At 33.4% G+C, this 16,984-nt stretch overlaps 1 protein-coding gene across 6 annotated transcripts in view; it reads right to left on the bottom strand.

Annotated features, from left to right (window-relative positions):
- The window catches only part of LRRIQ1 (leucine rich repeats and IQ motif containing 1), a 230,785-nt gene that overhangs the window by 98,418 nt on the left and 115,383 nt on the right, over positions 1–16,984 (bottom strand). For all 6 annotated transcript variants that reach the window (XR_008300373.1, XM_027071142.2, XM_027071143.2 and 3 more), the window contains one exon: positions 12,435–12,536. Coding sequence is in view for 5 of the 6 variants with exons in the window: in XM_027071142.2 (XP_026926943.1) it covers positions 12,435–12,536 (102 nt within the window). In the remaining variant the exon portion in view is untranslated. The remainder of the gene's footprint in view (positions 1–12,434; positions 12,537–16,984) is intronic.

Below are 16,984 nucleotides of genomic sequence, written 5' to 3'. Positions count from 1 at the left end.
ACATTTCGTGCCTTGTACAACTTTTTTTATTTTCTCACATTTAGTTATCTCATTTTTTACATTAGGCTAGCTTTCTATGTATGTTAGTTCATTAGTTTCATCTACTATAGGCTTCATCTACTATATGTTCATGTGTTAGTATTTTATACACATATCCACAGGTCACCCCAAAACTCTTTTCTTACAGAATATACCTCCTTTATGTTTGAGCACATACAACAATCAGGAATTTTTTTTCCCCCAGAGAAATTGCTCATGATGTTTTCTGTCATTGTGAAGTATTTAATCTCTAAGCCCATGCAACCTTGGATCTCTCCTCACCATCACCATAAATATTCCTTTGTCTCCTTCCTTGAGAGATCTCATGTATGCCTTTTCCATGGTTGACTTCTTTATTTTTGAGTAGTTCCTCCAGTACTTGCTGAGCAAGTTTCAAGGGAGATAACCTAAGATTTGGCATGTTTTATAGTTTTAAATTTTATTAATAGTTTCTATGTTTACAGAATTCTAGGTTGGAAATAACTTTTTCCGAGAATGTTGAATTATCTTCTGGATTCTGGGATTAATGCTTTTAGATAACTGATGCATTGCATGTGACCTGTTTTTCTTTCTGGAGGACTTTCAGGCTCTTACATTCGTCCCTAGATTTATGACATTTTTTGCAGATATGCCATAAAGATGGGTTTATTTACATTCATTTTCCTGACATTCAATGGGTTCTCTTGATCTAGAAACTGGTATCCTTTAATTTGGGAGATTTGGAATGCTTTTTTTTCTGATCATTTCTTTCAATCTATTTGTTATTGAATTTTCTCTCTTTTTGGATCTCCTATTATTTATCAAGGGTTGGACCTCCTGGAATAAGTCTCTTTTCTATGTTTCCTCTCATATTTCATATCACTTTGTAATTTTGTTCCAATTTCTGGGAAATTTCTTTAACACTATCTTCTAACACTATCTTCTAATCTTTTGCCAAGTTTTCATTTCTGATACCAAGTTTTTGTTTTCAGAATGATATTTTTGGTTTTCTGACCTCTCTTTCTTATTATAGCATCTCATTCTTATTTCATGGATGCAATTTTATATCAATGGCAATATTCATTGTATATTTGAAGAATCTTTTCACCTGGTAGTGTCTGTTCACCTGGTACAGTGTTTATTTAAATTGACTATTACATTTGTTAGGTTTTTTTCTCTATATTTCATGTTTAAATTTGCTTCAGATCCTCCTTTGTGTGCTTATATTTTAGAGCAGGGGGTCTGTAAGGTTGATAGGAAACTCTGCACCAGTGAATGAGGCCTTTTCTGAGAGCTTCACCTTAAGATGACTTACCAGAGTCCTGTATTGGAAATACCTGAGGTCAATATTTAAATGTTTCCTCTTGGACTGATAAGAATATCCAGAAACACTCTTATCATCTCTTTCCTGGAGGTTAAAGGCATGGTGCTATGGAATTAATGCTTATGTTTCCCCAAAATTCCTGTGTTGAAATCTTAACTCTCAATGTGATGGCATTTGGAATTAGGGTTAGATTAGGTAATGAGGATGGGGCCCTCATGATGGAATTAGTGGCCCTGTAAGAAGAGGAATGGAGAGATCTCTTCTCTCCACATGCATGAACCAAGGGGAAGCCATGTGCATAGATAGTAAGAAAGTGGCCATGCATAAGCCAGAAAGAGAGCTCTCACTAGGAACTATGTTAGCTGGTATTTTGATTTTGACCTTCCCAGCCTCTGGAACTGTGAGAAATAAATTTCTGGGTTTTAAGCCACCTAGTCTATGGTATTTTGTTATGCCCATCTGGACCAAAAAACATGATTATCAGAATTCTGGGAGCTGAACAGGGGAAGGGGTTGGGAATTTAGCATTTAACATATACCTACATCTACTCTTCTTAGTTTTAGCGAGGTGTCAAGCAAGGATTTCCTGAGTCACAGATTCTGTTTTATCCTATTAAAAAAAATTAAGTTCAAAAATTTTGTACAGGTAATCCAGATCTCTTCACATTACTTCCACTGGGCCTAATACCATCATCCTGAAATTCTGAGTTTGAAATAGTTCTCATAGTTCATTGCTAGTTTAAGCTTTTGCTTTCTCACTGTTAGTCATATATGTATGTTTTCTAGTCTATAAAATTATATTACTGTTTCCCCTTTCCTATATTTGTTAGTATGTGTCTTAAAAAATATCTACCCTGAAGTTTTAGTGAGGGTTTCCAGATCAATCATCTTTAGCTAGGAAGTCTTAGATTGACATTTAATTTTTAAAATATCATGAGAAGTAAAGACTGGTGTTCTCAGTTACAGATGAGAAAACAAAAGGCATGAGTCCACAGCTAGTGAGTATCTACATGAGATTCAAACCTGACTTCTCAGTGCAAAACAGTTGTTACTTTGTTATCTTATGTAGCCTTCTTCAGATAGAAGACTAATGCTCTCTATGATGAACTTTCTAAGGTATTGTAATAATTCTCTGAAACCTTGACAGGATTATTGGCTATCTCAAAGGACAGAAATTTTCCTATACAGCAATAGGTGGGCATCTAATACAGATGGGCAGAGAGATTTTGTTTTCAAGGAGAAAGGGACAACAAAGATAAGGGGAAAAAAAAAGGTTGCCATGGACTTCTTATCTCAGAACCCACTATCTTTCCCCATTTTCTTTGTGAAGGTTAGCTCAGGAATCCAGGTGTTCTCCTCCTTATTCCTCGTGACTGTACAGAGAAGCAGCAGATGGGGAGCTCGATGGCATGAGTGCCTTGTTTTTCATTTTTGAAGATGAAAGTTTTGCTGGGTATAGACTTTCACACTGGAACTTAATTTCTTTTAGTACTTTGAAGATATCATTACATTGTGCATTAGTCAGCTTGGGCTGCCATAACAAAATACCACAGACTGGATGTTTTAAGAACAGAAATTTATTTTCTTATAGTTCTGGAGGATAGAGGTCTAAGATGGAAGTGCTAAAAGTTTAGTTCCTCAGACGCCTCTTTCCTTGGCTTATAGATGACCACCTTCTCATTGTGTCCTCACATGGTCTTTTCTCTGTGAGCATATACTCCTGATGTCTCTTTCTTTTTGGATAAGTATACCAGTCCTCTTAGATTAGAGACCCACTCACCCGACCTCATTTAACCTTAATTATCTCCTTAAAAGCTTTATCTCCAAATATAATGAGAGGGTTAGGTCTTTCAACCTGTGAATTTGGGGGTGGCATAATATATAACAATTGTCTTCTGGATTTCATCGTTTCTATTCAGAAGCCAGCTTCATTATTTATTATTACTGGTCCTTTGAAGATAACAAACTTTTTTTTTTCTCTGTCTCTTAAAAAAAAAGTTATCTCTTTTTTTTCTTTTTTTTGCTTTCTCTCTCTTTTTTAGCAATTTTACTATGATATGCTGCAGTGTAGTTTTCTTTGAATGTATATGTTTTATGTTTTACGGTTCATGGAGTTTCTTAAATCTACAACTTGAAGTTTTCCTCACTTTTAGTAAATTCTCAACCATTAACTTTTCAAACATTACTTTTATGACACTCTCTCTCACCACTTCTTGGACTGTAATTACATGTGTGTGAGACATTTTTGCTGAATCTTGCATGTCTGATCTCTTTCCTGTATTTTTTATTCTCTTTCATTTCATGCTTCAATTTAGATTTTGTTAAAAATGTTTATTATTTTTGAGACAGAGAGACAGCAAGAGAGCACAAGATGGGTAGGGGCTGAGAGAGAGAGGGAGACACAGAATCTGAAGCAGGCTTCAGGCTCTGAGCTGTCAGTCAGCACAGAGCCTGATGCGGGGATTGAACCCACAAGCCCCCCATGAGATCATGACCTGAGCTGAAGTCGGACACTCAAATGACTGAGCCACCCAGGTGCCCCTAGATATTTCTTTCAGACCTATTTTCCCATCTCTCCTCAGTTTTGATTAACCTGTAGTTAAATCTATCCATTGAGTTCTTAATTTCAGTTTTTTAAGTTATACTTTTCTTTTGGATATTTTTATAAGTTCAGTATCTGTTGAAATCCTCAATTTCTTCTATATCCCTAAAGTTATTACGTATATTTCTTTAAAAATCTCCATTATCTGAAATCTTGTTGGCTCTATGTGTATCCATTGTTTCTCCTGGTGTTCAATGTTGTCTCATCTCTTTCTATGCCTGTGTGTGTGTGTGTGTGTGTGTGTGTGTGTGTGCGCGCGCGCGCGCGCGCCAAACACTGCATAGGAAAAAATGTAGAGATAATTTGAAGTTTGGAATGTTATCTATTTCTGGAGATGTTTTATGTTTGTTTCTGGCAAAGGCTACTAGAAAGTCTATTTGCAATGCACCTAGACTGGTGACATTATCAAATGCTTTGCTTAGCTTCTCACATCTTTGTATTTTCTTCTTGACTCATAATTCTTTGCTTACTTGTTAGTTCTCTAATGACTTCAATTACATTCTTAAAAATGACTTTTCCAGCTTTTAAAGTTGTTCTCTGCAGGAGGGTTGGTTTGAATTACATAGTCTTCTCTTACCAAAGTAGAAGTCCTCTTGTATTTTTTAATGGAAAATAAACTAACATCTCATAGTCTACATAACATGGTTTATTTAAAAAACCTTAAGAGCTCTGAAATCCTTTCCCATTTTTAAATCATATAGACACCATATATACATATACACACAAAAAATACATATAAAGTATATATGTATATGTAAATCATCTATACATAAGGTATATATACACACTATAAAATATATAATAAATATTCTATTTTGGCTGAATTTGGGGAAAGTAGAAAATACAAACTCTTTATAACTAATCTGGTTAAGGAAGAGTTTAATCAGCTTTTTTCAAACTTGGGATTACCATTTCCTGAATCCCCCTTATCCACAGATATTTTATTTTTTTTTAATTTTTTTTAAATGTTTATTCATTTTTGAGACAGAGAGAGACAAAGCATGAGAGGGGGAGGGCCAGAGAGAGAAGGCGACACAGAATCCAAAGCAGGTTCCAGGCTCTGGGCGTCAGCACAAAGCCCAAGGCAACCCTCAAACTCACGAACCACTAGATCGAGATCATGCCCTGAGCTGAAGTCAGACGCTTAACCGACTAAGCCACCCAGGTGCCCCTCCACAGATAATTTTTTTTTAAATTTACAGTTTGCTTCATGCTCTACTGGACTGAATTCCTAATCAGATTTTTTTTCTGTAGAAAGTTAAATTGATTCTGAACCTTATATTAAAAAATACCATGATACTGTCTAAAATATATTTAGGGAGTTTTAATTATGTCGCTTACACATATTTTTCTTTCTTATTCAAATATTATTGAGTGCCAACTATATATCTGGCTCTATTCTAAGTGCTGAGGATATAGCTAAATAAGATCTTCCCGACATGGTTCTCCCTTGGTAGAGCTTACATTCTATTAGTGGAAATACAACATTTAAGTTAAATTTTAACAATTTAGATTAAATACGACAATAGCAGATAAATGTAATGAATGGAGCGGGTGTTGGGTGAGAGAGTTACTAGGTAGAGAGGAAAAATTTACTAAGGTAGTGTTGTGAGAGAAAGCCTTCTCATGCGACTGGAGACACAAACTAAACAATGAGAGGGTCATTGTGCGAAGTGTGGAGGGCAGAGTTTCCAGGCAGAACAATGAAGTATAAAAGCCTCAAAGTAAAAAATTTCATATCATACTTGAGGAACTGAAAAGGGTTCTGACATTTACAGTCAGGTGGGCCATGATATGAACAATAGCTTTTGTTCTAAGAGCAATGAGAGATCATGGGAAGATTTTAAATACTTAAGTTATATAAAATGCATCATATTAAATTCTACAAAGGAGGTTAAAATACAGCACATGACCTTCAATATTCTTTAAAGTTGAGCTTCCCACTTACTTTCCAATTTCTATTGACTCTTTCCCCAGATCCTTTTCTATTAGTCAGGTTGAAAAATAAAAACATTCATACAAAAGTTAGACAAGATTTTGCTAGTTGATTTTTAATTCTTTGTAGGAACAGGCAAATTTTTACTTTTCTAATATGAATGAAGTTTTGTTTCCTATTTCAAAATGCTGTGGTAAGGATTTCATTATGTTATAGGTAAAGCACATAGAACAATGCCTGTACAAGCAGTGAGCAACAAGCAAGAGTAAAGAGACTATTATCATATCATATCATATCATAATTATATATTATATTATATTATATTATATTATATTATATTATATTAATTATATCATATGGTAGATAAAAGTTTATTCTGGTTATTGTGGGAACACAGTAAGTGGTGTTGTAAGCTAGAATTGAAAAATTTTTTCTTAAGGGATTAATGTCTGAGGTGACAAGAATTAGCCAAGTGAAGAGATTTCCTTCAACGCATAGGACAGTGAGTCCAGTTCATCAAAGGAAACAGCATATTCAAAGATGTTATAGAAGCATCATGTAGCTCCATCTACATTTGAAGTTATTTAAGGGTATGGTCCTTTGTGTTTTTCTTCACTAAAAAAGTTTATGAAGCATCCATTATGCATTAGGTGTTATCCTAAAGGCTGTGAATACCAAGGAGATACATGTAGCTTAACATTTAGTAAGAAAATAGTAATTTGAAGTAGAGTCATTGTTGCAAGCTGAGATACTGATGGACAGAGCACATTTTATGAATATTCAGATCCTTGTTTATTTTGACTAATATTGAGTCTTGCTCAGTAGAAATAAGATTGCAAACATCTCTTCTTTACAGCATGACATCAGGTATTCTTTGGTTGCTTGCAATTATTCTCCCAGCTCTTAATACCTAATCACATTGGCATTAATAGCAAGTACTCTATACAACTACAGAAATACAAGACGTACTTTAAAACAATCTACATAATGTGACTCTGTGCCTTAAGCTGGTATTAAAAGGAAGAAAGCTAGAAGAGAAAATGCTTGTAATCATACAATAAAAAATACCACAAAGGAAGATGGTTGGCTAGAAATGCTCTGAAGTAAAAATTATAGAAGTTGAAGGTCTTTTAATGTCTTCAATGCTCAAAAATTTAGTACAAAAATATTTGAACATCTATGATGTAAAAGGACATATGGTGTGTGTAAATCTTCAGTTTTATAAGAGGAGAAATAGAAAGCATGCTAGTGATGACAGCACCAGACTGGGAATTAAGAAAACCTGACATTAAAATCAAGTAAAATGTCCCAGGGAATGGAGGAACGAAGACAAAACTTGCCTCTCTGAGAAGGTTGTTGGGCCAGATCCAATTGTTTTCCTGGCTTGTCTAGCTTCCTTCCTTGGCTAAAGCCAAAAGTCTGAATTTGGCATTGGTTTAGAAGTAGCAAATTTTAAAATTTGAGCAGATTAGGGCAAGAATGTCACTTAATTTGTGAATAAATAATAATAAGAAAAAATGATTCAAAAGTAGAGTGTTTACTTTTGGGCTGTGTGGAGATGTTCTCATCTATCTGAAAATTAAAATAGGTGATTAAAAATATGGTCACTTTTAAAGTCTAACATACGGTCCCTAATAATGTTAGATAATCATGATAATATTAATAATAATATTAGATGAGGTAGGAGTTAATTACATGGCATAAATTAGACATTTATCACCATGTGATAATCATGTTAATAATCATGTTATCACCATGTTAGATAATCATGATAATATTAATAATAATATTAGATGAGGTAGGAGTTAATTACATGGCATAAATTAGACATTTATCACCATGTTGGTACTAAACTGTTTCTTAATTTATATTAATGCAAGCTATGAGAAAGAACAAAATTGGCTATTAGTTTCCCAGAGTTTTGCCTAACTTAATCATTAGTCTTTATTCTTTTTCTTAAATATTTTGATTCTAAGGTTGTATATACATTTCAGCATTATCCAAGAACCTTTGCTCTTCAGTGTCTGCATTTTGTTTGATTTTTGCTAGCATTGTTTCCATAAAGAAATTATCTCCATTTCTGTTCAGTCACTTACTCTCTGTATGATCTTGGGCAAATCACCTATCAAACTCTCAAAACCAGTTCCCTCATCTGTAAAATGTTGCCAGTTATAATACATTCTTCAGAGTTTTTGAAGATTGAATCAGAGAATTTAAGTAAAACTCTTGGCACAGTACCTACCTAGCAAGAAATACAATAAATACTACCAATTGCAAGCAAGAGGAAAAAAGAATAAAGCTGTACTTTTAAAATGACTATTGCAAATGGTTACAAGTTTTGAGGACTTAACTATATATTTATACTGCGTATTTCAAGCATTTTACAAGGCGGATCTCATGTAATCCCCAACAACTAGGTACTATTAGTATCCAATTTTACATGTGAAAAATAATTCTAAACAGGGAAGTTAAATAATGTCCTCAAGGCCACAGAGTCAATAAATGGTGGAATCAAGATTCAGTTCCATTCAGGCAGTTAGTGTTAGACTAACTCTGGAATCTAGACTTATCTTTATTAAGCTAGGCTTCTTTTTATACCAGTGATAGCTATGGAAGAGTGATGTCAGGATGCTACACTGAGCATTTTACCATAAAAAAGGAAACTTGGTAGGAGATCTCTGAGGTAATAATCAAGAAAGTGTTTCAAAGTCTAAGGCAAGATCAGATACTGAAGCCTAAGTAGGGATTATGGGTGACCTAGGGTAAAGGAAAACAGTAATCCAACATTAAATAAATTATAAATAAATAAACAAGTCAATCAAGTAAACCAATGTTGAATCTGTAAAGTCCTCAGACTCTTAGCTTTGTCTCACAGGAATAACTGATTGATATCTAACATACTGCACATGTATGAGGTTACCCTAGGACCAGGTATGGTCAAAAGTTCCTCAGCCTTCATAAGGTTACAGCTCTAAATCTGGCAGCTAGACAAAAATTGTCAATATTTCATGTTATCACAAAATAGAAAGATACTTTGTAAAACATGGTCTATTAAAAGGGAATAATTTTTTACCTTATAGCACTTAATATTATTTGATATTTCATCAAATATTCCTCAAATTTAAGTGTATTTTTTTGCCTAATAGAGGATATGTACCACCCTCTCTGTCCTATTAGTGACATTCAGAAAAAAGCAGCAATAATAACTAAATAATTTTAGTATAATTTATAAGAGAAATCATGGAAATACCCCACAGATAATATTGCAAAGTGGAGAAGAAAATATTTTTTAAACTTAACATTAAAAAAAAATCACACAGTGTTATTATAAATGGGAATTATAGGGAGAAATCATCGAATAATACTATCATCTAATCTCAACAAAACCAAGGAAATTATAAGACAGTGCTGCGATGCCATTGTGCTGAGAGAATGTTTCAGATAGAACATTCAATCTAAACCTACACTGAGATTTAATTCTGATCTCCCTCACTTTTGGGGGGTAAGATGCCCAACTATTAATTTCATTTGAAATTTTTAAGGGAAAAGTCCTTCCAATGCTCTAAAATGAGATTGTGATGATAGTTGTGTTATTGTGAATATATTGAAATTCATTGAATTGTACTCTTAAATCTGGTGCATTTTATATTATAGAAATTGTATCTCAAAAGGCCTGATTTTAAATTTTTTTTTCAACGTTTATTTATTTTTGGGACAGAGAGAGACAGAGCATGAACGGGGGAGGCGCAGAGAGAGAGGGAGGCACTGAATCGGAAACAGGCTCCAGGCTCTGAGCCATCAGCCCAGGGCCCGATGCGGGGCTCGAACTCAGGGACCGCGAGATCGTGACCTGGCTGAAGTCGGACGCTTAACCGACTGCGCCACCCAGGCGCCCCTCAAAAGGCCTGATTTTAAAATGTGCCCTCTACTGGGAGGCTGGGGTGAGTCAGGCTACTCAGGGGGAAGCCGACTGGCCCTTATGGCAAGTTAGGAAATAATGTGAGTCCAGGAAGCATGTGATGCCAGAGAGACAGGTAAAGTCACCTTGGGATTCAACCTGGCCAGCAATGATCAAATTACCTTTGCCTCACTCTTTCCCTCTTAAAAGAAGGTAGAAATAAACATACTGGGTAAAAAAAGTTCTTCCATGTACAGCTGTTTTTGACAAGCCTATTCCTTCAAAAACAAAAAAACAAAAAACAAAAAAACAAAAAAAGAACACCAACGCTGAAAATAACTGTCAGTCACTAGATTATCTGGTACCCACATAATACATAATGACCATTCAGTGAAATTAATGAAATGACAAATATATCTGAGGTTGCAAAAAGAAAAAAAAAAGTAAATTAAATGCATTTCATATGGATGAAAGTAAACAAAAACATATAACTTCATATCATGAAGCATAGGTAGAAATGTTCTATGTTCTATAGTCTACTTTATTTCTGTCAGTATTTGAACTATTCCTAGCATATTTTATATTAATACACAAATCTATAAATATACCATATATATTCTATTCTAGCTGGTAGCATACCTTCACACTTCACAGAACAAGATAATGCGACCTATAGAACAGGCTGGGATAGATTTCTCTTTTGATTGTGAGATGTATGCTAATTTAAAGGGCAAAAATGCCCCAATTATCTTTCTCACTAGGCATTGCCTTTCTAAAGTAACAATGCTTCTATTTATCAGGTAATAGCTGTAGTATTGTTATTGATTTTAGCAGAATTTCACCTCTTTCTTTCACAGTGAAATGGTGAAATTAAGACTGTAATAAGGAAATTAACTAATTAAAACCCAAGCCCTATTTTATATTGAAAACATATTTTAATTTTGTTAAAATACTAATTGATAAGTATTTTTTGAAATATTGGTTTTTGACACCTTCAATGGTCATGAATTTTTAAAAATGTTTTTCTAAGGAAAATTTCTAATATTAAAAAACAATTGAATGGTAGAGCAAGCCTACATATACCATCATCTACTGATCCAAAAAAATTCAATAATTTGCTATACTTATTTTATCTATCTTCTTATGTATATATTTACTACTAAAGAAAATTCTAGACCCCATGTCTTCCACTGCTACATACTTAATAGGCATCTAAAGAAAAGTATACATTTGGGGTTTATCAAATTTTTCTTCTGTAAATAAAAATATCTATTTTCAATATGCTATAATAATACATAATTTTTTAATAATTACTTTTGAGAGAGGGAGTCAGACAGCACAAGTGGGGAAGAAGCAGAGAAAGAGGGAGACACAGAATTTGAAGCTGGCTCTAGGTTCTGAGCTGTCAGCACAGAGCCTGACGTGAGGCTTGAACTCACAAACCACAAGATCATCACCTGAGCTAAAAATGGACACAACCGACTGAGCCACCCAGGTGCTCCAATAATGCATAAATTTTAAGACTTATTTAAAATGTATAGAAGACAGAGTATTAAAAATTCTAAGTGGTTCACTTCCATTCAAATGTATTTTTCCTATTACAAATTATAATCCAAAAGTATAGATAAAATTATGAATATTGTAATATTAAAGAGAAAGCAATGGCAAACTTATTGTAAGTCATGTTGGCTTCTCTGACATATTTAAATATTTCTGTTCAATAATGTAAGTCCATAATTCTTCCAAATGCTGAAATCAGAAATATAATCTGCCATTTAGATGTATAAATCCTTTACCCCAAAAGTCAGTTGGGCAAGCTTCAAATATAGTAAAATATTTAAAATTCCATACTTTAATTTATAACATTTAATGCGATTTGTGTATATTGGCAGTAAAGTAAATATATTAGAATATCATTTCCACATGGGTTCACTTCCACTGATATTGGCTAATATCAGTCAGTGTAAAATTTGAATAAAATTAGCAACACTGATGAAATAGCTTTATAAGATTTCACATAAAAATATAAGATATTTAAATTTATGTAAGCACTGATACAAATACTAAACTACTATGCTAATGAAACGATGCACTAAATTAGTATTTTAGCTCCAAGAGACATATTTTGACTTTTATTTAATTATACCTTATATATAATATTTCATATATGTACTTTAGGACTACTGAGAATTAAACTTATTTTATTGGGGTGCCTGGGAGGCTCAGTTGGTTAAGCATATGACTCTTGGTTTCGGGTCAGGTCATATCACTGTTCGTGAGTTTGAGCCCTGCATCAGGTTCCGCACTATCAGGGCAGAAAGAGAGGGAGAAAAAGAGAATCCCACGCAGGCTCCTTGCTATCAGTGCAGTGGGGCTTGATCCTACAAACCATGAAATCATGACCTGAGCCAAAATCAAGAATCGGATGTTAAATCAACTGAACCACCCAGGCACCTCTAAAAATTTTTATTTGAGATACAATTTTCCATCTTTATCTTTTTTCTACAAATTCTTTTATTTATTTATTTTTTTAACTTTTTCTTTCAATTCTAGTTAATTAACGTACTATATTAGTTTCAGATGTATGATACGGTGATTCAACAATCCCATACTCCATCTTTACCTTTTTTACCTATGTATCTATGATTAAACCATACCTTCAAAGTGATCATCTCTTCTGGGCTGTGCCTTCTTTGGTGATTTTGTAACAGAAACTTTATTTTCATTGTTTTTGAATAATTCTAGGCAAACAGTGGGATCTAGACAAAAAGAGCAAGATAAGACAAAAGTTCAGCTCTGGCTCATTCTATCTCTGAAGTGGCTATATTTTTTTATGATAGTATTAAAAAATAATACCCACTCTATAAATCACTGTGATATTGGTAATTATGTCAAAGTTTCATAATATGAAATAGTAACTAACCATTCACATATTCTTGGTTTTCTGATTAAGTACATAGCCAATAATTAATACAGAGCACAGAAATGCTAATAATGTGAAAAAAATCACATAAACACTTTCTAGTAATGGCATCATCTTTTTATTTTGGGAATTGTTTTACTGTTTATTTTAGCTCCTTTCTTAAATTCCTGATTTCTGCTGGAATAAAGTAAAATTTCTATAAATTCATAATAGGTGAAAGCTATTATTACAGGAAAGGCCATATACCCTACTATTCTCTCCTCTACATATGAGGAGCTGGGAGAAAGGAGATGTAAGCAAGACAATTGATAGGAGAGACAAAGATCATTTCATTAATTTTATGGATAAAATAACGGTTTTGCTTTTGTCCTAATGTATTATATTTACATAACAAAGAATTTATGGAAATTCTATATACATTTTATAGCCAAGAGCACTCTAAATCTATTAATTTTACAAAATAAATGGGATGATTGTAAATATAGGGCCCTATAATTTACTGGTAATGAATAATTCTATGGAATGTAAATTGGAGATTTGGTGCAGTTGTACTTTTTGCTTATTGAAGAACTGTGAGAAAAGAAAATAGTGGTGTAAGAAATGGAATAGAATAAAGAATGGAAATTTATGCATTTCAAGTAGGTTAACATAAAACCACATTTAAGGGCAGCATACATTTCTTAATATCTTACATCATCTTGCAAAAGGATAACTTAAAATCTTTAATTAATATCTAATGCAGTAACATTGAATATGCTAAATAGAAAAATATGATTTTAAATAGTGTAAAGCTCAAACTACATACTTCAATTAAATGCTAAGATAGCATATTTTTAGAATATTATTAGAAAAACAGAATAGTAGTTGTAGAGTTATTTTTCAAGCATGTGGAAACTGAAGATTTCCATTAGTCTTTTAGCAATAATTACCCTTACTAATAAGCATGATTTCCATGGTTCACAGAGATTATATTTCTCAAGATTAGGGAAAATATTAGTCAATATTTGGGCATGTCTCATAATTATATGTGACCTAAGGTATTGTAAGAGTTGGGTGTGTCTATATGAATTCAACATAATTTAGAAATAAGAATAACATATTTTTAAAAAATGGTGCCTATGTATTTAATAAAACATATTATATATTGTCTAAGTCATTTATGAAAAACCATGCTGACATGTCAAAAGGAGCATTAGTCAGTCAGGGAAGACAGATTACCATGGGCTTATGTTCTGTATGATACCTTATAACCTACTGATCTTTCTACATGTTCTCCTGTTCTTGCTATTCCATTTCATCTATGCGCGTCCTGAGCAAAGACATTACAATTCGACAGAACTGGATTAGACCCGAGACCTAATTTTTACTAGTTGTGTGACTCTGGGCAAATTGCCCTCTCTCCTTCACTTCTCTACCCAAGAGAAATAATATTAACTTTGAAATACTACTGCGAGAACTAATGAAATAATGTATGTAAAGCATCAAGACTCATGTCTGCAAAGTGTCAGTGCTCAACAAATGCTGGCTAGTAAACATATAACCACAACATAAATAAGAATAATATTTCCAACTTGGCAATTCTATTCTCAGAAAGGATCTTAAATCCTTCATAGAATAAGATGATATTAATTGATGGTCCATAATTGGCTTCATTTTACCCATTTTATTTATATAACACACAGAATAATAGCTGTAGATCTTTTATAAATTCTTTGGTACTCCTTTGGGCAAATAATCTCTCCATGACTTGATTTCTTAATATGTAAAACAGAGAAAAAAATAGCACTTTCCTCATATTATTATCAAGATTAAAGAATACATACAAAAATATCTAGAAAAGTTGTCTAGCTCAATTTACTCAAAAAAAAAAATTTTACTCTACAAGGGCGCATAAACAGTGCTATATTTTCAATATCCTTTCATTTTAAAACATTTTGATTGCAACCTTTAATTTATTTAAAACTTACATTAATTCAAATTTCAAAGGGATAATAAAGAAGCAAGAAACAGCATTCTAGATGGGGGGAAAAATCACTTGATTTTGATAGCCCCTGGAAATACCACTGTGAAATAAGACACTACTCTTACCCTCAAAAAATACCCTCAAAAAATAAGCTAGGGTACAAACTTATTGTAAAGATTTCAGCTTGTGAAACCTTTTTCTTGCATCATAAAATCAATTTTGTACATTTAAATCTACCCTCTGAGGTCATCAATGGCAAGTCTATGTTGCTGCTTTAAAAATCTTTTGTCTCCCAGTATGGCTTGCCCAGTGTCTGGGAAATAGATTTTAAATACATCTTTATAAAATACTTAAAGAAACCTATAAGTAAGTTGAGTTTCTATTATGTATGTGGTTCCATACTCAACACTTCATTATCTCATTTAAGTAACATAACTTTATTTAGGCATTAGAACAACCTTAAAATTATTTCATCTCCTATATAATCTCTTTTCAGTTTCTACAGTCCTAATCTTAGCTCACTGGTTGATCTTATTCTTGTTAACTTCATACATAAAAACCTGGTTATTACCCATTTTTTGTATGTGCAAAGTACAGCTGTGCTGTAAAATATGTTTTAAGTCTGATGACTATTTCATCATTTACTTACTAATTTAAATTTGCCTTCCCAAATAGAAACATATATTTAAATGACTATAATATACATACCCAGTCATACACATACACACAAAGGTATTTAGTGACTTTTATCTCATTTACTGCTGATTCAGTTAATAGTTGTTAATTGAATATCTACCATATGCCAGGTATGATATTAGGTGGGGAACAAGGAGTGTCTTCACCTCAAGGATCTTACTATTCAAATGGATTTTATTATTGTTTTGCTAGCGCAACAAAGTTAATGTTTGATCAAAAAATGTTTTTATTTTATTTATTTTGAGAGAGAGAGAGAGAGAGAGAGAGAGAGCGCACGAGCAGGAGAGGGACAGAGAAAGAGAGAGGGAATCCCAAGCATGCTCAGCACAGAGCCTGACGCCAGGCATGATCCCACAAACTGTGAGATCAGGACCTGAGCCAAAATCAAGAGTCCGACGCTTAATCCAGGCACCACATGACCAAAATTCTTATAAATTATTTTTAGAAATCACTGAAGTAAACAAAACAAATTATCAATAAACTTAATTTTGTCACAGTTCTATATATTCTAGTCCCTTTTGATCCTTCACATTCATTCTTTACCTTATCATTTTGCAACCTGATCTCTTTGTGGTAGCCCATGACTGCTCAAGTCACATTAAAAAGTTAGTCTAACTTATTTTCTACCTGGCTTAATTCTTGACTACAAATACATGTTACCAACACAGTCTCAAGCTATTTTCATCGCTGAAATAAAATGAACAAGTATTTATTGAGTGCTTACTATGTACTTGACACTGTGCTAGGTGTTACAAACTGCTGCAAGATGATTCTTATCCCTAGTGTAGCCCTACCTTTAGAACTAAATTAACTTCTTTTGCTTCATCCTACTCTTTCTTTACTCAATGAAATTTGAAATGGATATGCATAAATATGATAAATATTGAAAGACCACATTGTGTTTTTGTCCTTATATTCTTAGCCTTTAAACTTTTTAAGGGCTCTCCACCCAAATCCCTATACTCAGAACTTATCCTCTCTGAGAAGTGTTCCACATCAAAACAAAGCACTTACTCTCTTCCCTGACCCTGTTCCTCTCAATCTTGCTACCAGTCAAGCTCATTACTTTTAGGTTATTGACTCTTATGTTTTCAGTAAACCAGCAACTCACATCTTGCACATCATGCTTTCCACGGTAGTTATACACCCTAACCTTCCCTGCGTATTTGCTAAATTCCAACACAGATCACCAAATTCTAAAATTACTTCTGTGCATGAGGCAACAGTAAATACAAAAAGACAAACAAATAAAAACTCCATAAAGATAAGACAGTCATTACTGGTTCATGCTTATGTCCATCATGAGAAAAACAGCAATAACTTACTAGGAATAACAATAATCAGAACCCAAACTCAAACTAAGTATATATAACTCTTCACAATTTTAGATTTCATCCTCTGACTTCCAATCAATTCCTCTTCCCTCTCCTCCTCCTCTTCTGGCTTTTTCTGTTTAAAGCAGATGACCTCTTTTATCCCAGTAGAAGTCATTAATACTGACTCTCCCCTGATGGTTGCCTACACTGTATGTTTCCTTGGCCCCTTGCTTCTCTATTAATCAGCAAACTCAGTGGTATTCCTCCCCTATCTGCAACTTTCTTTGAATAATTGACCCCCAGCCTTTT

The sequence above is a fragment of the Acinonyx jubatus genome, chromosome B4, assembly GCF_027475565.1.
Source record: "Acinonyx jubatus isolate Ajub_Pintada_27869175 chromosome B4, VMU_Ajub_asm_v1.0, whole genome shotgun sequence".
NCBI lineage: Eukaryota > Metazoa > Chordata > Mammalia > Carnivora > Felidae > Acinonyx > Acinonyx jubatus.
Note: the sequence above shows the minus strand (reverse complement) of the source record. Positions and strands in the feature narration are given on the sequence as shown.